Raw genomic sequence first — 23,700 nt, 5'->3', positions numbered from 1 at the left:
GAACTAGCTGCACCCTCAGCCAAGCTTGGTCCAGCACATCTACTACACTGGCATCTATCCAGCAATGTGGAAAATTGCTCAATACATCCTGTACACAAAAAAAAAGCACAAATCCAACCTTCATCAGTTTATCTTCATTCATCAGCATACTCATAGAAACATGCTTTGACAGTGTTATCAAGTGGGACTCGCAAAGCAAATATTCATCGCTCTCAGTGTGGGTTGTGTCAGCGATCTCATTATAGTCATGTTCCAAACATGGACAAAAAAGCTGAACTCCAGATTCAGAACAGGTGACTGCCCTTGTCATCACTGTCACATTTACAGAGCATGGCATCAAGCATATTAATTAGTTCAACCCTAGGACATCTCTGCAGGAATTCCTTAGGTAATGTCTAAGGCCTGACCAGCTTCAGCTACCTCATAAATCACGTTCCCTCCATCATAAAGTCAGAGGTCAGGATGTTAGCTCATGATTACACAATGATCTGCACTATTCACATCTCTTCAGATACTGAAGCAGTGTCCACATGCAACAAAATCTCAACAACTTCTAGGCTTGAGCTGTCATGTAATGTCTAAGAAATACATGCCATACAAGTGCCAGGCAATGATTGTCTGCAACAAAGAATCTAATCAACGTCCTCGACATTTAATGACATTCATGTTACTAAATTACCCTACTGTCAACACAAAGAATTCCCCAGTGAGTAACTCACTTCTTGTCTCCCCAGTACCTGTTCACTATCTACAATTTACAAGTCAGGAGCATAATGGAACGCTCCCACTTGCCTGATCGAATGGAACTCCAGTAATATCTGAGAAATTTGATATTATTCTGCTAAAAGTAATCCATTTGACTGGTATCCCATTCACCACCACCAATATCTGCTCTCTTCAGCACCGATATATCAGCAGTATTTATTATCCACAAACTGCATTAACTCACCAGGGCTCCAAACACTGCCCAAACCCATGACCACTACTAACTGGAAGAATAAAGACAGCAAATGCCTGGGAACACCTGCACCCGCAAGTTCTCTCAAGACCCACTTTGTCCTGGAATTATATCATTCATTTACTGTTGCTGGGGTTGAAATCCAAAAACTCCCATACTGACAACAGTGTGGGTATCCCTACACCTATAGGGAGTTCAGGACATCAGCTCATCACCACTTCTTAAGGGCAATTTGGAGTGGAGAATAAATGCTAGACTGGCTAGTGACACCAACATCCCAAGAGTAAACAAAAAGAGTGATTTAAAAACTTTGGTAGTAATGTACAACTTGGAAGCATTGCCAATAGTGTAGAACATTGAAAGGACGTAAACAAGTTGGTGGAATGGGTGGACAAATGGATGGTGAAGTGATTCATTTTGGGAGGTGAACTTGGAGGGACTATAAACTAAAGGACATAATGCTGAAGTGGTGCAGGAGCCAAGGGACCTGAGTGTGTACGTGCATTAGTCAGTGGCGTGGCAAGACAGATTGAAAGCATAATAATACAGACACTATCCTGGATTGTATTAATAGGGGCATAGAGTGCATAAGGGAGGAGTGTTGTTAATTGTGTAAGATACTAGTTCAGCCACAGTTAGAGCATTGCATCTAGTTCTTGGCATCATACTTGTGATGTGGAAACAATTGGAGAGAATCGTTCCAACGACAAGGAATTCCAGTTGTGAAGACATATTGAAGAAGTTGAGATTGCATTCTTCCAAGAAATGCTAGCGCAAGTTTGGAACTCTTCCCCACAAAAGGTAACTGTTGTAAGGTCAACTGTTAATTTTAGATCTTATATTTTTATTAGCCGATTGTATTTAAAAAGGGACAAAGCATTAGAACAAAAATCAGTCAGTCAATCTCAGTGGCAGAACAGTTTTGACAAACTAAATAGGCGATGTTCCCACATATAGTTTCTAGGCTACATGGCAAACCTATGTTGTTCTTGTGACAATTCAAATCGTGTATTTAATACTTACAAACTATCCATTTCTCCATAGTGTCCAAAGAAAGATATTCACATGGCATCTAAAACAATGAAGCAAAAAAACTGGCTTATAAATGGTTTAAAGTACTAAAACAACATTTGCTGGATGTATAGAATTTGCTTACTGTGTCAGATTGTGCAGGATTAAGCATGGTACTTGGAGCACTTATTAGGCTTAACAACTGAGCATTTCTCCATTGTTCTGCTGAAAGGTTCCGCCGAGGATAAACCATTTGGAGTGAAATTAGTGCATCTGACAAAGACTTGAAAGAAGTAAGATAAACAATAAGATTACTTTCACATCAGACATTAGAAAAATAATGCAATAGTTATTAAAGACAGAGCAACATATCTGCGTGACATGATAAAACATTCACAAGTGATTCACAGATATACTATAGAAACATTCAAACTCAACGCAGTAGGCCTCAAAGCCTTTTGTCCAGATCCACTATTCAATAAAGATCATAGTTACTCTGATAGTTCTTTCTTTGCATTCACATACACGTATGCAGTATTTTTTAAAAAGCCAAATGTTTTAAAAAATTTGAAATAAATTACTTTGTTATACATGCTCTTACAATTTTCAACACATACTTTGAGTCAATTCTTCTTATTTTATGTGTTTGCTAGCATTTATTGCTCTTTTTAAAAATATATCTTGGGTATCAGGCAACACATTCTACTTTTAAGTCGAAATCCCTCATACTAGATTCTCCCAATAGAGGAAACATCCGTTCCCCATCCCACTGTTAAATCTACTCAGGATCTTGGATGTTTCAAATCAAAAGAGACCTTGGAGTGCAGGTTCATAGCTCCTTGAAAGTAGCCCCAGGTAGATAGGATAGTGAGGGCGGCATTTGCTACGCTTTCCTTTATTGGGGTACAGAGGATGGGAGGTCATGTTGCGGTTGTACAGGACATTGATAAGGCCACTTTTGGAATATTGCATGCAATTCTGGTCTCCTTGCCATCAGAAGGATGTTGTGAAAATTGAAAGGGTTCAGAAAAGATTTACAAGCATGTTGCCAAGGTTGGAAAGTTTGAGCTATAGGGAGAGGTTGAATAGGCTAAGACTGTTTCCCCTGGAACGTCGGAATCTGAGGGGCATGGATAAGGTAAATAGACAAGGTCTTTTCCCTGGAGTGGAAAAGTCCAGAACTAGAGGGCATAGGTTTAGGATGAGGGGGGAAAAGATATAAAAGAGACCTAAGGGGCAACATGCGTGTGTGGAATGGGCTGCCAGAGGAAGTGGTGGAGGCTAGTACAATTGCAACATTTAAAAGGCATCTGGATGGGTACATGAATAGGAAGGGTATGGAGGGATATGGGCCAGGTGCTGGCAGGTGGAACTAGATTGGGTTGGGATATCTGGTCGGCATGGACGAGTTGGATCAAAGGGTCTGTTTCCGTGCTGTACATCTCTATGACTCTAAGTGCCGTCTTACTCTTCCGACCCCTACAGATATACTTGCTTAACCCCTCCTCAAAAGACAACCCACCTGTTCCAGGTATTTATCTAGTAAACCTCCAAACTGCTTTCAACAAACTCACATCCTACTTTAAATAAGGAGACTAATATTGTATACAGTACTCTAGTTGTGCTGTCACAATATCCTACTTGTATATTTAATTCTTCTGGCAAAAACAAAAACATTCTATTCTTCATTCTTCCATTTCACTTGCTGTACATGCATATTAATTTTTTCAAGTTCATGGGAACACCCACATTCTTCTGCATTGCAGAGTTTTGCAATTTCTCAGCATTTAGATAGCACCATAGCTTTTTGTTTTATTTTAAATGGACAATTTCACATACACAATATATTCCATTTGGCTGATCCTTGCTCACACAGGTAGTATTTCTAATTTTCTAGATTTCTATCCCTTTTGTAACCTCACGTCTTCTTCACAACCTATTTTTCTACCTACCTTTGTGTCATTATTAAATTTAGCAAGCGTACTTTCAGCTCTTTAATCCAAAAAAAATTATGTCAAATGTAAACATGAGAGGCTGCAGCACTTCACTACAGTACACCACTTTTTCATCTTGTCAACCAAAAATTGACCAATTTATGCTTATGGTTTCCTGTTAGTAAGCCAATATTCACCCTATGCAAAACAGTATGCTTTACACCACGAGTTTATGTTTTCCAAAATAACCTCTGATGTGGCCCTCTTACCTCCTGGAAATTGAAGTACAGGACATCCACTCGTCCCCTTTATCCTTACCTCCCCAAAGAACTAATGAATTAGTATGCTTTTTCTTTCACAAAACATCTTGAACCAACCCGATTACCATGAATTTCACTAAGGACCTGCTATAACTTCTTTAATAATAACTGCTAATATTTTCCACATGACAAATGTCAAGTTGACAGGCTTGTGGTTTTGGGTTTCTGCATCCCTCCCGGTTTGAATAGGAGTCACGTTTCCTGTCTTCCAATTTACTGGGACGATTCCTAATGCCACAGAACTTGAGAAAATAAAAATCAGCACATGAACTCTCATACTAGTGACTTTTTAAATAAACAATGTTCTTGAAGCCAGGCACTTGTCAGTCTGCAACTCAATAATTTGCTCGGAGTACCTCCTTGCATGGTGACTGCAACCTTGAGTTCTTCCAACCCTTCCATTTCCTGATTTACAGGTAGTTCCAAAATATTATTTGAATAAGCAAGATCGATGCAAAATATCCGATCAATTCTTCTGCCATTTTATTTTTCATCATTCATTTCCCTACACAGTTTTTAATGGGATCAATTCTCTTCCTTTTGAAGTATTGTTCAAAGTTTAGTTTTATGTTGTTTGAGGTTCTAGATAGTTTCCTCTCATACTCTAATTGTCCCTCTTTATTAATCTTGTAGTCATTCCTCGTTTTTGTTTTAATATTTGGTCCAATCTTCTGGTCACCAACCTTTGTGCAATTTGGTGATTTTTCTCTCAGTAAGATAGGATCTTCAGCTTTTTTAGTTAACTATAAATGGGGACGTCGCTGTGGGATTTTTATTTTTCCAAAGTAATATATCTATTCTGTGCATTCCGAAATATCCCCTTAAATGTCTGCCACAGTATCTCTATCAACCTATCCCTTAACCTAGTTGGCCAGTTAATTTTAGCTAGCTCTTCTATTATACCCTTATTATACTCCTAATTTAAAGTAACCTTGGACTCCCACTTCTCTTCCTCAAGCTGAATATGGAAAAAACAATTATTCAGTTACCCAGCTGTATGTTCATCTAGAGATCATAAATTAATCCCATCTCATTGTACTGTACCAGGTTGAGTACAGCCTGTCCTTTGGTTCGCTCCAGTCGCGCTGTTCTAAGAAATTATCCTAAAAATTCTCTTACTTCATCTGGGCTACATTTGATCAACTCCTTTTCTCAGTTGATTAACATCTCCCATGATCACTGTCATATCTTTCTCCAAACTCCCTTTACTTGTTCCTTAAACTCCATCCTCCAGTGTGATTATTGTAAGGATTTGGAGATACCGGTGTTGACTGGGGTGTACAAAGTTAAAAATCACACAACACCAGGTTATAATCCAACAGGTTTAATTGGAAGCACACTAGCTTTCGCAGCGACGCTCCTTCATCAGGTGTAGTGGAGGGCTCAATCCTAACACACAGAATTTATAGCAAAAATTTACAGTGTGATGTAACTGAAATTATACATTGAAAAATTGATTGTCTGTTAAGCCTTTCATCTGTTAGAATACCGCGATAGTTGCACTTCTTTCAAGTGATTTACACACGAAAGAAGTGAAACTATCACGATATTCTAACAGATGAAAGGCTTAACAGACAATCAATTTTTCAATGTATAATTTCAGTTACATCACACTGTAAATTTTTGCTATAAATTCTGTGTGTTAGGATTGAGCCCTCCACTACCACCTGATGGAGTGTCGCTCCGAAAGCTAGTGTGCTTCCAATTAAACCTGTTGGACTATAACCTGGTGTTACTAAGGACTGCAGATGCTGGAGATCAGAGCTGAAAATGTGTTGCTGGAAAAACGCAGCAGGTCAGGCAGCATCCAAGGAGCAGGAGAATCGACTTTTTGGGAATGAGCCCTCCTTCAGATTCCTGAAGAAGGGCTCATGCCCGAAACGTCGATTCTCCTGCTCCTTGGATGCTGCCTGACCTGCTGCGCTTTTCCAGCAACACATTTTCAGCTATAACCTGGTGTTGTGTGATTATTATTGTTAGGGAGTGTGTAGACTACTTGCAGAGTGACTTTTTGCCTTTACCACTTCTATCCTGCGAAATCACTTCTACATTCTAGTTTCCTTAAAGTTGGTTACTCTTATCTGTTGTGATAATATTAAATAACAAAGCCGCCCGCTCCCTTTTTCTAACTTCTTGTCCTTCCTGTCATGATCTGCTTATTATTCCCCATATTAATACCTTACTCTCTTGCTTTACCTCTTCTCTTACACTTACAACATCTTACCAAATTTGCTTATAAAACAAAATAGGATACGAAACTACATTAAGAGTTATTGGGTCAGACAACTAAAAGTTTGGTCTAACAGTAGGTTTTAAGATGTGTCTAGAGGGGCGGGATTAAAGTCAAGAGCAGGAATTCCAGAGCTTAGGATATAGGCAGCAGTAGGCATAACTAATGGTACAGCAATTAAAACTGGGTATGTTCAAGTGCCTAGAATTGAATAAGCATAGATATCTTGCATACTGTTGGAGAAGTGATGAATGTGATGGCGAGATAGAGCTTGGTGTCATCATCATGCATGTGAAGAATTTTTAAAACTGTTTCATTAAAAGATCCACATATAAGAGGGGCAAAAGGATGGAACCTTGGAAAATGCTTCGAGGTAATTGTCCGAGAGCAGAAGGAACTACTCTAGTTATGGTTAAATAGATAAAAATGTAACCAGGTGAGGACAGTCCAAGCCAACTGTATGGCAATGTCAAAAGATGCAAACAGATTGAAAGAATGAGACATACATATTTCCCATTGTCATGGTCACGAAGCATTTTATTTGTGCCTTTAAAGATTTAACTTTCCATACTTCAACAGGGCAGAAACTTGGTGAGATGGATTCAAGCACTGAGTTCTGGGATTAATGAACACTTGCTTGGAAGTTGGCAACATGCTCAATGACTTAGGTGAAGAAAGGTTGGAGACGTACCAGCAGTTTACAAAGGACAAAAGTTTGATTGCTTTGATGTTGGGAGATTTCAAAGAAAACATTTCTAACATTGGTTAATATGAAGAGCAGGAGGGGGGAGCTGGATGACCAGCAACTCTATTGCAAAATGGTCAAGTGACAAAAGGATGGGTCACAAGGTGAAGGTGAAGACGGCATACTGATAAGGTAAAAAAGTAGAAGAAAAGATAGCTTTGTGACGAGGGAAGAGTGGAAATTAGAGGAATAATGGGTGGGCTACTGGAAGGAGGAATCCAATAATAGCAACAAATCAGGTTGTCCCAAATGTAGAGATAAATGAGTCCACGAACTGCATACATTTCATTTCTGAGATTAGGTTTGAGAAGGCAGGGCAAAAAGATTTAAGAGGAGAAATGGCATGAAAAAGAGGGCATGAAAAAAAAAGTGCACCAAAAAGTACAACAGTTCAAACAACTCATGAAAAAAAATGGCTCCCTCTTATCTTACCTTACTATGTGGTACAAATTCTTCCATCATTTTCTTTAGGGGGTTCTCGTAATCTACAATCATCTGGCCAAGTCTTGGATATTCACGGTCACTGTCAGAAACATTATATATTTTGTTTTCAATCACAACTTAAATAGTTTTGATATTAAAAAGATCCAAGCCACCAGATAATTATTTTTCACATGTTTTTGTTTTTTTTTTACAGATAGCATGCAAGAAAAATTCCATTAAGTAGCTAAATAAACATATACTGACAATGCATCTCTCACTTGAGCAAGTTTAGGACAGCAAATGCTGAGAGTTCTGAATTATGTCATTCTGCATTTAGGGGAAGATAAAAAAGAATCAAGTCTAAACGAAAAGGTGGATATGTTGATAGGTTAAGAAGGGTTCAGTTTAATCACATGCAAGGTCCAGTGGTACTGAATAGTCTATTTCTGTGCTGTATCTTGTATAGTATAGAATCCAGACAGCAAGAAGAACCAACTTAAACCAAGGAAATCTTGAGCACCAACTCTACAATAATTAGAATTACTGTCCAGTTCCCAAGAAGTAAAGGCCTACGCTTGTTGATTTGACAATTCTTGATAGATTTGTGTTTTTAAATTATGGCTTGGATCACACTTGGTAGTCCCCAAAGCATTTACAACAGCATTGATTCAACTGATACTGGCCCAATTTGTGGATCAACTAATGTTGTTCATGTTCAGAAATGCTTTTCATGAAAGGAAATGTCAAAATATACTGCCTCATCTGTGCAGCTGTTTAGTTTTTGATGTTGACTGTATACTTGAATCAGCATTCTCAGATGGAGAGCATTTGTGGTGCCAAATATCATGATGCTACTGCTTATTGGAACAATTCTTGACGTAATATTCTTTTTAAAAAAAAAGACAGCAACGTTTCATGAATAATTGTTCTATGCTATCTTGGTAAATCACTATTATTACTGGATGAATGCAGTGATTTAATTTTATACTTACTTTTGTTTTAATCCTGTGTATCCAAATAGAAACAAAACTGTTTTTTGTTCTAGAGGTTCACTGAATACTGCTGGCCCTGAATGATGAGAGGAGTAGTAAGGAGAAACAACCAATGCAACTCTGCAGTTTGCGTGTTTTGCAGAAAAGTGAGTTGCAACAAGCATCATGCTATGGATTTGTTTCCTCAAACAAACTTTTGTGCCTTTGTATGGATGGCACTTGGGAATAAGCACCTATATGTAGGTTACAATTTATTTCATTTTAGCATTAACTGAACAAGCCACACATTTGGAATTGTCACAAGTCAGATATCAAGATAGCATTGGATTCTGAACCATAACACACGCTTTGTCTGATATTTAGCATAACCATCATCCTGTAATAATTTCAGATTCAACTATTATCACATCAATCATGTACCTTATTAGTGATATTTTAAATGCTTCAAATTAAGAATTTTCAATTCATTGTTATTTATGCTGACAAAAATTAAGTGCACATAGGTGCGAGGAGAAGAATGTGAAATATTATGTGCAGTCCAAGACATTTACGAAGGACTGAACACTGGGACAACAAACTCAATATTTAAACATTTTGCAGTAACCATCTATGAGTAAAATTTATGTTCTGCTTGAAAGGGAGAAGAGTGGGACTAAGACTAGTGTTTTAAACTTAAATAAGGACAACTATGTGAGAAAGAAACCTGGATAGCTGAAGTGACCTGGCATAGGACGCCTAGGGATACAGCAACAGTGAAGCCATGGCAGATGACAAATTTGACTTGGAATTTAGAAGAGTGAGGAATGACTTGATTGAAGCGTATAAGGTTCGGAATGGTCTTTACAAAGTGCACATGGAAAGGACAGTTCCTCTTGTGGGCGATGCCAGAACTAGGGGACATTGTTTAAAATTAAAGGATTGTCTTTTTAGGTCAGCAATGAAGATCTTTTCTTCCTATCAGATGGTCAGACACTTTTGACTGCTTGCCTCAGTAGGCTGTGGGGATGGAGTCATTAAATATTTTTCAAAGTGGAGGCAGATAGATATTTGCTAAGCAAGGAAATCAAAGGTTATCAGGGTGGATGGGAATGTATAATTCAAGATACAAATAAATCAGTCAGGACCGTTCTGCATGATACTCCAGACTTTCAAGAATGAATAGCCTACTTCTGCTAACTTATGCTCATGAAACACACATCAGATAAGCTATATTTAAATAAAACATACAGACACTATAAAGGTTTAACCCTCACCTAGCTCCATGCAACATTTCATGTGCATAATTGTAGAGGCCCACAATTGCCTTTCGTTCTTCAATCCGAGACACCATTATCATTAGTGTTGTGTAAGTTACAACCAAATCCAAGTAGTTTTTGGTTAAATCAAAGTTGACAGTCTAAGTACGGGGATAACAAATCAAAGGAAGAAAAAATTAAAAATATTCCAAATTTAGGAACTTTCTTCTCTTTCCCCCACCCCCCCCCCCCAAATGAATATCAACTTCTGAAGATACTTACGATATCAAAAAAAACTTGACAGGCGTCAATAGTGTTTAGTAGTTCGCTCACGTGATCCTATAGGGGAAACAATTTATACAATCATTTGGCATTATCATTGGTAGCATTATTTAAAACAAAAAGGAAAGGGACAGAGGATTCCAGGAGATAAGATCTGAGGAGCAGAAAAAATAATGCAATTGGTTATTAAACAATCAGCAGTGTGCAAAATACAAAATAATTCTTGCTGAACATGATTGCAAGGGCACACAGACAGGACAAACCAAGATTGTCATAATGGCCTAATGAAGCCAGTGTTAGTGGAACATCCAGCGAGATAGAAAATGAGGAATAGGAAATTCAGCTCACCAAAGTGCAATACAGAGAGAGACAGAATAAATAAAACACAAGAAAGAAAGAAAGAATCACAGCCATGGATGCAGGGAAGGTCAGCAACAGAACTTTACTCCAAAGCAATAATAAGTTAATTCAACTGGCTAATATCAAATTTACAGTCAAATATTTGATATTTCATTTAGCAAATAAATAGTAAGATCGATAAGCAAAATATTTTCATCGATTACATGTGTATGTTTACACAACAATGACTGCATCCATATCCAAGCAGATTATTTACATAGTAAAAGGGTGATTAGAATAGCCACAGCCTGCAATAGCATGCTGCAAATTTCTTCCATGGAAACAGGAGGAGTCAGAGTCACATAGATGTAATGCATGTCTTGGCGAACAAAGCTAGGCACCGGGCATGAATTAGTGGATGTCAGATTACAGTAGTGAACTCTTAAATGGAAGGAACAGAAGTAAAATTAACCAAACTGCTGAGAGGTAATTTACATGATTAAGGCAGAACCAGTTGAGAAGTTAACAGTAGGGAGAAAATATCAGTAAAGAATATGCAAATTTGTTTTATAAGAATATCCTTGACCCAGAAAAGTACCTGAGCCACAGCACGTGGTGCTATTAAATGAAACAAGTCTTATCTGTGTCGGAGTCTAGTTCTTAATGTTTCTGTTTTTATTCATTCATTGAATGTGGGTGCTACTGCATAGACAAGCATTTATTAAGCATTCAAACTGCTCTAGTGAAGGTGCTGAACTACACTCTTGAACCACTGCAGTTGCTGGGTTTTTGGGACTTCATAGTGACGTTAGGAAGAGTGCTCCATGATTATGATTCAGCAACCATGAAGGAATCATGATAAAGTTCCACGTAAGGATGGTGAGAGTTTGAACTTGAAGGCAGCGGTATTACCTACAACTTGTGCGCTCATCTTTCCAAGTGATAGAGGTCATGAACTTGGATTATGCTGTCAGAGGAAACTCATAAGTTACTACAGTGCATCTTGCAGATGGTATACACTACTGCCATTGCATATATTCATTCAAGTGTTGTTGGAGGATTTAGTGTTGGCAATACAATTGAAAGTCACAGGGTGATGGTTAGGTTTTCTTTTGTTGAATATAGTTATTTATGGCATTTGTTTGATGTGAATGTTACTTTCCACATCAGTTCAAACTGGGATTGACCAGGTCTTGCTGCTTATGGATATGTACTTCAGTATGTCAGAAGTTGCTAATGGTGCTTAACGTCCCCACATCTGAGCTTCTGTTGGAGTGAAGTTCATAGATGAATTAGTTCAAGATGGTTGAGCCTGTAATACTACTGAGGAACTCCTGCAGCGATGACTTGAACTAAGAGGACTGACCTCCAAAAACCACAGCAATCATCCTACGTGTTCAATATGATTGCAACCAATGGAGTTTTCCCTGATTCCTGTTGATCCAGTTTTACTAGAGATCCTGATGTTATACCTGGTCAAATGCTGCGTGGACAGTCAGTCACTCACACCGTGCCTTTGAAGTATAGTTCCTTTGCCATGCTTGAACCAAGACTACAATGAGATCAGGAACTAAAAGACCCTGTTTGAACTCAAATGGAGTGTCAGTTATCTGGTTATTGCTTTATAAGTGCTGCCTGATGGAACAGTTCATGATTGAGAGCACACCAGTGGGGTGATAACTGGCCAGGTTAGATTTGTCCGACTTTCTGCACATCGGACATAATTGAATAATTTTCCATATTGCTAGGTAGATGCCAGTGTTATTTTGTTAGAGGTGTGGCTAGCCTTGGAGCACAAGAGTTCAGTACTATTGCCAGAATGGTGGCAGAACCCAGAGCTTTTGCAGTATGCAGTGTCCATTACATGGACTGAACCAAATTGGTTTAAACTGGCATTTATGACAGTGGATGCCTCAGGCAGAGGCCAAGACAGATTATCCACTCACCAATTCTGGCTGAAAATGGAAGCAAATGCCTCAGGTCTTTCTTTTAAACCGATGTGCTGGGCTACATCAGTGAGAATGGAAAATCTTGTGGAACTTCCATTTCTTGCTCGTTCTTTACTTGTTCAGCACCACATGTGACTGGATGTGGCTGAACTGCAGAACTTAGATCTAATCCATCTGTTTTGGAATCGCTTGCTGTTTCGTATGCTGCTTCTATTATTTACTAAGCAAATAGCGTTATGTTGTAATGTCATCTGGTTGACACCCAATTTTTAGGAATGCCTAGTACTATCCTCATGCAGTCTTAACTGAAGCAGGGTTGGTCTCCCAGCTTGAAGGGATTGATACAGTGTGGGATTTACTGGGCTGAGGTTAAAGATTCTGGTCAAATACAGTTCTCTCTTACTGATGGTTCAAAGTGATTCATGGCTGTCCAGTTGAGTGCTGCTGGATCAGTGTGAAGAGTTTCCAATTCAGCACAGTTGCACTGCCATCCATGATATGCTTGATATTAATATGGAAATTCATCTCCATGATGAATGTGTGGTGATTATTTATATTAATACTATAACAGACAGAAGTATCTATGATAGGTAGATTGGCAGAATGAGGCCAAATAACTTATTCCCTCCTATTGGTTCCCTTACCACCTGCTGCAGACACTTTAGACAGCTACGTCCTTGAGGATTTAGTCAACTGGGACAATTGTGGCACTGTTAAGTCACTCTTCATGATGGACATTAACATCCCATATCCGTACCCTTATCACCTTTGGTGCTTACTCCAAGTTGTCTTCAACATTGAGATGTATTAACATTTCAGCCACAGGGGTGGTAATCTAAGGTATTTAATGGAATGTTTCCTTGCCCGTGTTTGACCTGATGCCTTGAGATATCATGGGGTCCAGAATCCATGTTGAGGATATTTTATGTTTGAAGTAATAGCAAACAAAGATCAGAAAACAGAACTGCAAATCATTTTAGACAATAATGCAATCACTACACATTAAGAAGACATGGAAATCATTTCACAAATATAGCATTCAGCTTTCCAATCAACAAATAGAAAAAGGTTATACGCTGTGTTACTGAGCCCAAACTATTAAGACTTCACAGTTAATCCTTACATTAGCCATCAGTTGAAAAATTGTTTTGACATTGTTATGCATAAGAACTTTATAATGAGCAACAGTTCACAATTATAAGAAAACCTTCAAAGCCTCAAAAACAAAAAAAAAGACCTTGAACATTGGAGTACAAAAGAGAATGTGAATGCATGTGGGTGATTGCTATTTTGAAACATCACTGCCAATAGATACCAAGGATGGTGTAACTTTAATTTTCAGCCATCTTTGCATCGCAGCACATATCGCCTGCTTGGTGCTTTATGCCCAGTTTTAATGTGCCACTGAGTAAAATATGGACTTGTAGGGAGGTAGAACATGAGCCCACGCATGAATGTATAACATGTCATGGCTGGTGTAACTTCCAAACTGGCATGGTTGCCAAGTATATACAAAAACATGACTCTTGGGCTATGAGAAATTGAATAATCTTGAATGCCAAAGCAACCTGAACACCCCAACGTGCAGTAATTCAAGATTAAAGATACCTTCGCAAACTATTTAAATTAATCTACATGTTTAATAGATATGCATTCTACCTTAAATTCCATGACATCCACAAATGTGAAGTAATAAAGTGCCAGGTTCTTCAGAATTTCCTGTTTCTCCTTATGTAGTTGTGACAACTGTTGCTAAAGGGAGAAGAAAAAAAACATTTTTACTTGACATCTTACCTTGAATGTATTATACTACATATTATGAAAGGTGAAGCAATCTAACATGAATGACATTGTTAAAGCAGTTGAATTAGTAAAGCCAGCAACTACAGATGCAGTTCAGTTCTTCAACCAGCACCACTTGCTCCATTCACCAGCATCCAAAAGCCAATATAGTAGTTTATTGGACTGTTAAAACATTTGCTTGCTAGCCTTAAGAGTTTTAATATACAGACAAAAGTCCAAAAGAACACTCAGAATTTTCTTGAAGTTCCCTGCACATAGGTTGTGGAGTTCTACAGTGGAGTAATGAATAGCTTTTCCAGGTGGCTTCAACCACCTGTTGAAACAATAAAACAACTGTTTCCTTTCCTCAAAGTGTTGCAAAGCTAAAACCATAGCAGATTGAAGTAAAACTAGCAATAGAACAAGCACACAATAATGCATCCTTTTTCTCTCAAATTGGTGCTGAGAATTTGTATGCCTTTTTGTACCTTTCACTATTTTATGCAATAGCATTACTTTGTTGCCAGGGGAACAAAGTTTGGAACTGGAATAAAATTTCCACTGACGTTTCTGCATTACTTTTTCATTTGGGAATTCAGTTTTTTATAGATAAACTGTACCGATAAATAGCCAGATTTTACAGGCCAGCTTTTAAAATACAAATCTTGCTTCCACTCATTACCTTTAACAAAATTCTAAGAACAAATTTAGCCAAAATGTGCTTCGGCCAACCAGACATCAAGCTCCGTACTCCAATCACACAAAGTACCCATTGTATGAAAAGCAGTAACAGACACTCACCAGAACACTAAATGGGTAAATGTTCCCATATTAATTGCAGGTTTATACCAAGTTTATTTTGGAAGACAAGGAATGAGACTATTCAGATCCTACTTCAGTTTATACAGGACTTTACATATCTTTGAAAAACAAAACCGAGTTTAACATCAGTAAATGAGTCCAATATAGCAAACGTTCCAAAGTTCAGTTAAAACAAAATTACTATTCCTCCTTGTCTGATTTGCATATACCTGTTTTCTAAACCAACAAAAAGAAATTCAACAGCTACATTCTAGTTTGTTCAGTGGATATCTATTTCATCCCTTCAATAGAGAATGCTTTGGTCAAATGATCCCCTCATTTACAAGGCTGCACCGCTACAATAAAACTCGTACAAAACAATATTAATCTTTGTAATCATTAGGTAGCATGTTACACCACTTGAAGTATATTTGGCATGCAGTGCCAATCTAATTATTTCCTTACAAGAAATGTAAAATTTGTACAGAAGGAAGCGAATTATACAAACTAAGATAGGTAGAAAGTCAGCCATTGCTCTAAGACATTATAAATTCTCGAAAAAATAACTGTCTGGACAGGTCTAGGTTTTCATAACCTATGAGTAATACTTTTGGCTGTGTTTGCTGCCACTGCAACTCCAAGGAGGGCACAAACCACACATGCAGTTGCAGTCTATCTGGTGTCATTACAACTGCTGAACAGGTAGACTTTCTCAAAGAATAAGATCACCCTTGAAATTTAGCAATCCAAAAAGATATTTAACAAACATACTGTCAATCAAACATGAAATTTTTCAAATGTTTCTATGGCGCTCAGATTAAACCTCACATGACCATTTTCTATCAACCTATTACCCATGGTTAAGGAGCAGTTTTCAGAGAATATAGAATCCAAAGTATGAGTTAAAAATCCTGGGATCACAACCTGCTTGCTGCCACACTCTCAATAGTTGGCCATCCCACTTGCCAGCCCTCACTGGTGCCCATTCTAGATCCTTCATTGTCTTCTCACTGATCACTGCCCTGTTACAATGCCCTTTACTGCTCCAAAAACAGGGCAGCCAGAGAGGCAGTGAATGAAGTGGACAACCAGCTGAAATGTGTAGCAAACATTCAATGAGTGCACAACAATGCTGCTATATGTGCCAACTTCCTTCTTGGTACACAATGACAACGTCAGTGGCTCCAAATTACTGTTCCAGTGCGTTAGCAGAAGATAGTGAATATTTAAAGTATTTTCAAGAGAATTTGTCAATGTCAGCTGAAGTGGATACTTTAAATTTCAAACATGAAGTAATTCATGATCGTTAGAATGAAGTAGTTAAATCAGAATTAGCAACTATTAGAAAAGCAAAATAGTTGGCTGGTAATAAAGAACTTTAGTATTGCTGAAAAAAATTGTTCAGGCATTTTCTTTGTACTCATCAGATAATTTGCAAGAATACCAAATAATGGAATAACATTTGCACTAGAGGACAGTGCTGATTGTTTGGCAAATGGGCTGTGATTAGGACAAGGATTGTCATGAAGAATGCAAGACTTAATGATGCTTGACAGTTAACTTCTAGGCCAATGTAAACAAAGCTGGTAGTTGACTGTTAATAATCGCTAGTTGTTGTATTCGCCATTGCAACATGTCCATCACAGCCTACTTGCCAACTAACTTTAGCACTCTCCTTTCGTGTCGTATAAATGCTGATTTCTCTTTGAATTGGCATTTGTGAGAATTGTCCTGATGGATACGTGACAAAATGCTTCAAAGTGTCTTTTTTCAGCAATACAAAATCAAAATACTGCAGATACTAGAGGTCTAAGCTAAAAAACAACACAGGAAATGCTCGAAAAATTCAGGTCAGGCATCATCTGTGGAGGAAGAGAGTTAATGTTTCTGTTTGACAAACCTTCAGAATGTGTCAATACTAGACTTGCCATCAGGAGCTTACAACACTATGATCAGCTACAGTTTCCAAACTGCCAATAGGGTGAACACTACATTAATGTGAGTGCTGCATTTTGAATTAGGCTAAAAATAATTTAAATTACTTCATCTAAAATGGCAAAAGCACATCAAGGGTTACACAGCTATGGTAATGATGTTCAACTCATAGGAGGTTTGATGCAGCAAGAGAATCCACACTTACCAAATTATCCAGGAAAAGTCAAGTTAAGCATGCAAAAAAATTGAAAGACACGATGTAAAATGAAAATTTTAAAGTTTAGTGTCACTAGACTGCAGCAGAACTCAGTAAATTACACGCCACTGACTCAGACTTGAACTTGCTTTTCACTAGAAGGGCCATGATCCTTCTTTATAAAGTATGCATTTCCTAGACCATTCATTGACAAGAAAGTTCCCTTCATCCAAAGTCATAGTGAAATCAGAGCATTATCCTTCTTTATTGTCTCATCTTTGCTTATTCATGACCATTAGAAAACAAAATGAAGAGATTCATGCAACAAGAAATGGTTACAAAACTGTGGAAGGAATAAGCTCACTGCAAGAGATATTTCCAATATTATTTGGATGGAATGAAAGACTAAACAGAAACAAATTTTATATGCCAAAATTAACACTTCAAAAAAAAGTTAACACATGTTAAAGATTTTACAAGTAGTAAATTTCAATAACATGCAAGCACAATAGCACCCCAGACTTTTCAACATTGTAGCCTGAGTTTCATGCTTTTAAGTCACAATAACACCAAAAGGAGAGTGTGGAGGTAGGGAGAGTTTTGAGAGAGAGTTGAATGGAGGGGGGGAAAATGTATTGTCAGTTTAAGGGGAAGTGGGAGTTGCAAATGTTTTTGAGGGTTCTTGAGACACTGATAATGGGTGGAAAGAGCTTTTTCTCCCTGGCAAATGAGAGTTTGCTAACTGCAGGTGACGTGTTCACTGCCACAACTTCAATAAATAAAACTCCTTCAATGTTCATGCTTTCGAAACTCATTTATTCAGCAACTTAAAACTGATAACATAATGCTGTGAATCTCCATCAACCCACTCCTCCTTCGAAATACATCAACAATAACAATCCTTCAGACTGATCAAATCTTGCTATTATCAGCAAAAATCTCAACATAAAGCATACCACACACGATGACTCTAACAAACTGGCCCACAACAGAAGCTCCATTGAGGCCCAATTTTGTCTCCACAGTGGTCACTGCTGCCTTGAAGGAAAGGAAATTTATGACCCCAACTGCTTATCCAGTGACCCAGCAGGGGTCACGAGCCACAGTTTTGCAACTCTTCACCAATGGATTGCAAATGCATGTGTAATGTTCTGGATAATCAAGTTAAAAGCTATCTGCACAAAATCCCTTCTACTTGCGCTAGGAGCCATTTTTGAAAGCATAGGTCCCTTGGTACATAGCATTAAACCAAAATAAGTCACAGCAAGACAGAGGTGGTGAGAAGAATGGGAGTAAAGCAAAGGTAGGGATGACAGTGAGGGCGTGAACACAGAGAGAGAGCATGAGAGAGAAAATGACGAAGCGAGAGAGGTTTAAAGTCACCGCAAACCTACATTGCTTGGCAACTTAAATATCTTGAATATATTTATATTTTTATTAATACTTAAAGCCCCACAGGCCTAATATCATATTTTAAATTTGGCTCTAGTCTTATTAATCAAACACTTCTTATCCTGTAAGTAATCATGTAACATGAAGATGCCTTAATGTTTTCCTTTGATATTAACATAACTTATTTTCAGCAAAACTAATAATTTAAAACCAATTCCATATGGACTGCTTCTATTTTCAATTCTGCATTTTCTGCTTTTTCGGATGATTTCAGAAACGCTTCTCTCTGAAAAACAACATCCGACAGAAACATGGCTTTTTTTTGTCAACTGATCTACACTCATGAATACACAGTCAAAATTGCTAGAGATTTTCAAGATTACTTTTCCAGTTATGGGAAAGGTTGTGAGAGAGTCCACTTGAACATCTGCAAACATCATCTGGGGCATGGATAGGATAAATAGACAAGGTTTTTTCCCTGGATTGGGGTGGGATGGGGGGGGGGGGACTCCAGAACTAGAGGGCATAGTGGAAGTGGAAGTGACCGGTAAATTACGACATTTAAAAGGCATCTGGATGGGTATATGATTGGAAGGGTTTAGAGGGATATGGGCCTAGCGCTGGCAAATGGGTCTACATTAATTTAGGATATCTGGGCAGCATGGATCAGTTTGACCGAAGGGTCTGTCTCTGTGCTGTGCACCTCTATGACTCCATAACACTCAGATACATTCCATAATACATACTAGCTAGCCTCTCTTCTGTTCTATAACTTCCAAATGAAATGAACTTTTCAGTGATTTAGTTATGAGAATACATTGGAGAGGCTGAGATTACTTTCTTTGGAGTCAAGGCAGCTAAGATTAGATCGAATACAATTTTCCAAAGTTATGAGGGGAATGATTTAAGGAATTGTTTGCATGTGACAGAAGCAGAGTAATAGTGATTTGCAAGTATGACTTGAGAATAAAATATTTTTACACGACAAGTGGTTCAGGAATGCACTATCTGGAAGGTGGAAATTGGTTCAATTGAGGGAATCAGAGGGTATCTGATCAGTACTTGTCTAGAAATAATGTGCAAGTGTACAGGGAAAAGGCAGGAGAATATCACTAAGTCATAGTTCTCAATGGAAAGCCAGAACAGACATGATGGGCTAAATGGCTTTTTTCCGAATCATGATACCACTTTAATTGTGTAGTTATCCCCGATCAGGTACCTTACACTCTGTATCCAATCATCCAATTTTCTTTCTTTTGCCTATCACTTTTCCTCAAGTTTATTGGCAGCCACTACAGCTTCATAATCATCTTTATACTTTTGTCTTTTTGGACTTCTGCCTAGGTTAAAACCCTGTTCCTATGTGTAAAATATTCAAATAAGCAGCAAAAAAACCCAACTAACTGTGGGGCATCTCCCAGATCAGATGATCTATCACACAGCACAGAAAACAATTTGGGATTTTATCCACCAACTGACATACTAGAACTATATCTTGCAATCAACTAAAGGGAATTCTTAGCATGGCACTGTCAATTCACAAGCTGATTATCAACTAGAATTTTATGCTGTATTTCATTGGTCTTACATGATCACTTCCACAATGCTCACGATGGTCATGTTTTCACATGGACAAATACTCTTGTAACATCAATTGTTGGAGTCCTATGTCCATTCCTCAGCACCTTTCTCCATGATTTTCTCCTTACTAGGTTTTTTTTTGCAGAAAGGCTAAACCTAGCTGCTGTGACCACAAAACGGAGATTGAAAACTCTTCTATCCTCTCCTCTAATTGTAAGAATTCACAAATTAATGCAAGGTTAACAGCAGAGCCTGGCATTGTCCAATACTTTATTTTAAATATAGATTTCAAACTTCTCATTTAACAGCATAATACGATCACATTAGAGATTGCTTAATTATACTGAGAAAAGAAGGGTTACTCCTGATATGTGACAAAGAATTCTACTTTCTTTTATGACCTTGCATGTTTTCAGCACCAAAGCTCAAGCAAGTAGTAACTTTGTAGTCCTTAATCCTGCTTAGCTCCTCACTAATTATTAAATATAACATTTTAAGCAATATGTTCCACATACTGTTAACTGAAAGCATCACCTAACATTGCTTGGTTAAGTCAGTCCACTAAACTCTCAGTCATCAGAGGACTAAAACTCATTGTGACCAGTATAACTTGTATAATTCATCATTAACTTCAAATTTCACATATTCTTCTGAATGTATCATTTCAAGACCTGCTTTTTACTTTGGTTATCAAGTCATAACCAAAGCACTTGGCATTTGCTGAGATTAGTTTACTTATTATTGCAGTTCCATTATTGCCTTCTGCCACAATAGCTAGTTAGTGGATCTCCAATAGGTACCTTCATCTTTATTCTGCATGTCTTTAATCATCCCGCCTCTGTACTCACACCTGGATTTAATTTTGGGCCTAAATTGAAATCTGGCAATTATCAGGTTCTTCATTAGTTATGACACAATGAAATGTTCTATGAATGCTTCCCAGCCATATACTTAAAGCATGATCAGTTAGGTTCTCCTTCTCAGAAAACCAAACATCAGTTGGAGAAGCAGCTTAATGACAAGACATCTGAACACAGCACAACAAAACTTCAAATGCAGGTATTGATCAAGGGATCCTCAAATTAAATTGACAATGTTTTAATCTATTCCTCCATGAATTGGCTATCTGTTTGCTGAAAACTAAAAAAAAATTAAGTCTGCCTCAGGCACAGAATGGGTCACTTTCTATTTCATAAATTTCAGCCAATTAGAAGGTTAAAAGCTTCATCACTATCCAGTGATGGCTCAACAGCTCACATGGTCTTCACTTACTATTTTAATTCTAGAAGGAAGTGGCAACAGCAAAGTGAGGTAAATGTAATTGTTTTGAAATTATTAATGTTAGCCTAATTGCATTAGGCTTCACCCAATCTGCTAGTACCATAGAATCTCAAGTAGAGAATAAAAGGTCTAGCATGAAAGCCTGATGGGGTCAGAGGTATTAACCCCGACTCCTGATTAATCTGAATATGAACATGGGAGGAGTGCGTCATATTCCTCTGGTCCCACTCCTCCATAAGGTAACAACTTAATTGTTTACCTGGATCCTGATACAGTCACTTGTACATTTTCTCTCTATTAAATTTAAACTTTTTGTTAACGGCTTCAACGCATCAGAGTTTCAGTGATCTTCTTACTGGCTGCACTGTAACTTATTGTATTGTAAGAAAAAACAGATTCATTGAAATTGCAAAACTGTTTAATTCATAACATGCAAAGATGATGGTGTACCCCAAAACACACACACAAACGAACAATAGATAAAAGGAAAAAAAAGGAATCTTTGGAAGAGATTCACTTTGCGGGGGGGTGGGGAACCTCCTGATCAATAAGATTTGTTTGTTTTTGTCATTCATTCATGAGTATTTGTGACTTGACCAATATTTAAACGGATTTTCAAAACACAAGCTTTCATCTCTGGAGCCTTGACAGATGCAGCTTGCTCAGGAGACCAAATATCAAAACATCGTGCCGTCAAACTTCCAAGTTTTGGTCTGGATTTATAACAAAGATGCTTTAGAAACAGGAAAGACAAGCTGAATGGCCTGTTCTTTAACATGCTTCCCCAACTGAAAAATCCAAAAATAATTTCCAAACATGCCAAATACTGTTCAAACAAAATAGCCATAAAAACAACTTAGAAATCAGTCAGATGTATCCCCTTAAGTGAGATTAGGCAACTGAGATCAGCAATTATCTAGAGCCACATGGTTTCTAAGAAAAGTCTTCCTTTCCAAGTTCCAATGGTCTTTGCATTAACCTTTTAAAAAAAAAAATGATCCAGGTATTTCCACAATCCCTCAAACTCAAGTCCACAATGATCATTAAATATGAAGGCATCATAACATATAGATATCACTGTCATGTGATAAGCTAATTCCTACTGTTAAGACATGCCTCTTCATGCTTCGACTCATTGTTCTCAACCTAAGGATGAACAAAGTTGTAGATTGTGCTCCTACAGTGTAGTGTACTGGCCCTACCTTTGGTTCAGGAGGCCCAGGATCAAGCCCCACTTGCTCTGGAGGGATGTTACAAAATATCCAGAACAGGTTAATTAGAAGAGACATTGAGAATCAGGTTTGGCGTGTATGCTCTACATGGCCATTAGCTGGTAGTGGTTGGTTCTGCAAAGCATATTACATGGTCAACAACATTGTAATCATAATTAAAAATCCTAAGTTAGCAATAATGACAAAAAATCTATTTGACCCAGGAGAAAGAATTTTCAGAAGTCAAGTTAAAGAAATTGGTGCTTGTCAGCAGCTAGAAGCGCTTGGATGAGCAGTCAGCAGGACTTGCTGAAGAAATGGCAAAGCAAATGCTGTACTCCAGGGTAAACTCTGAAGCTCAGAAGAGGTGCAGGGAAAAGTGTGGGCTTGTAAAAAAGTAACAATAAAGCTGTCACATTTAGCAGTTAGAGAGTCCTTTGCGAAGACGGCCAACAGGACCAATCCATTTTTTTAAGGTATAAACAGACACTCTACAAATATAAGCAAACCAAACAACATATACAAAACAGTCAGCCTCAGCAATGTGGAACAAGCCTCATGGACATAAGCAGTGTCCAATCATGGAAAAAATACTCGTAATATAGTAGTGCAATCACCTCTAGAAAAGACAAAGGCATTCCGAGAGGAAATCAAAGTTTGGAGATCTCATTAAATTTAAGCACCATACAGAGTTGAGTCACTGCCTTATCAGATCATACAGTGATTGAAAAAAACATGTTGCAGCCTGTAAAAATGAAACTACACAGCGTCCACATGGAATAACTCTCGAGGCAATAGTAACTTTGCAACACAAAGTGCTTGAAAAACTTGAAAATGCATAGCGATTCACATTTTCTCATGCATGCTTTGACCTCAACACCCTTGAGGTAGGAGAACGGGATCAACTAGTTCCAAGAGAACAATTGGTCCAGGAACAAATCATAATCAACCAATACGTTATGGGACAACCACTGGAAGTTTTCAGTGTATATCCTAGAATCATGGTAGAATCCAAAAATAAGACAGAATCCACCATTATCAATGTTGTCAAAAGAGAATCATTTCATCCTGTCAACAGGAAGTCTGTGACTTTAAAAGAGTGA

At 37.9% G+C, this 23,700-nt stretch overlaps 1 protein-coding gene across 4 annotated transcripts in view; it reads right to left on the bottom strand.

Moving 5' to 3' along the window:
* nckap1 (NCK-associated protein 1) overlaps positions 1-23,700 on the bottom strand; it is a 218,777-nt gene that overhangs the window by 138,659 nt on the left and 56,418 nt on the right. For 2 of the 4 annotated variants that reach the window (XM_043693453.2, XM_043693455.2), the window contains 6 exons: positions 14,078-14,170; positions 10,131-10,187; positions 9,867-10,009; positions 7,631-7,721; positions 2,115-2,252; positions 1,982-2,030 (listed from right to left, as the gene is read on the bottom strand). In XM_043693453.2, coding sequence (XP_043549388.1) covers positions 1,982-2,030; positions 2,115-2,252; positions 7,631-7,721; positions 9,867-10,009; positions 10,131-10,187; positions 14,078-14,170 — 571 coding nt within the window. The remainder of the gene's footprint in view (positions 1-1,981; positions 2,031-2,114; positions 2,253-7,630; positions 7,722-9,866; positions 10,010-10,130; positions 10,188-14,077; positions 14,171-23,700) is intronic. The other 2 variants (XM_043693454.2, XM_043693456.2) reach the window with 1 other exon arrangement.

Source organism: Chiloscyllium plagiosum, unplaced genomic scaffold (assembly GCF_037043375.1).
Source record: "Chiloscyllium plagiosum isolate Xiang-an unplaced genomic scaffold, Cpla_swu_hap1 HiC_scaffold_7, whole genome shotgun sequence".
In the NCBI taxonomy this organism is placed as follows: domain Eukaryota; kingdom Metazoa; phylum Chordata; class Chondrichthyes; order Orectolobiformes; family Hemiscylliidae; genus Chiloscyllium; species Chiloscyllium plagiosum.
This window is presented reverse-complemented; position numbering and strand designations above follow the sequence as displayed.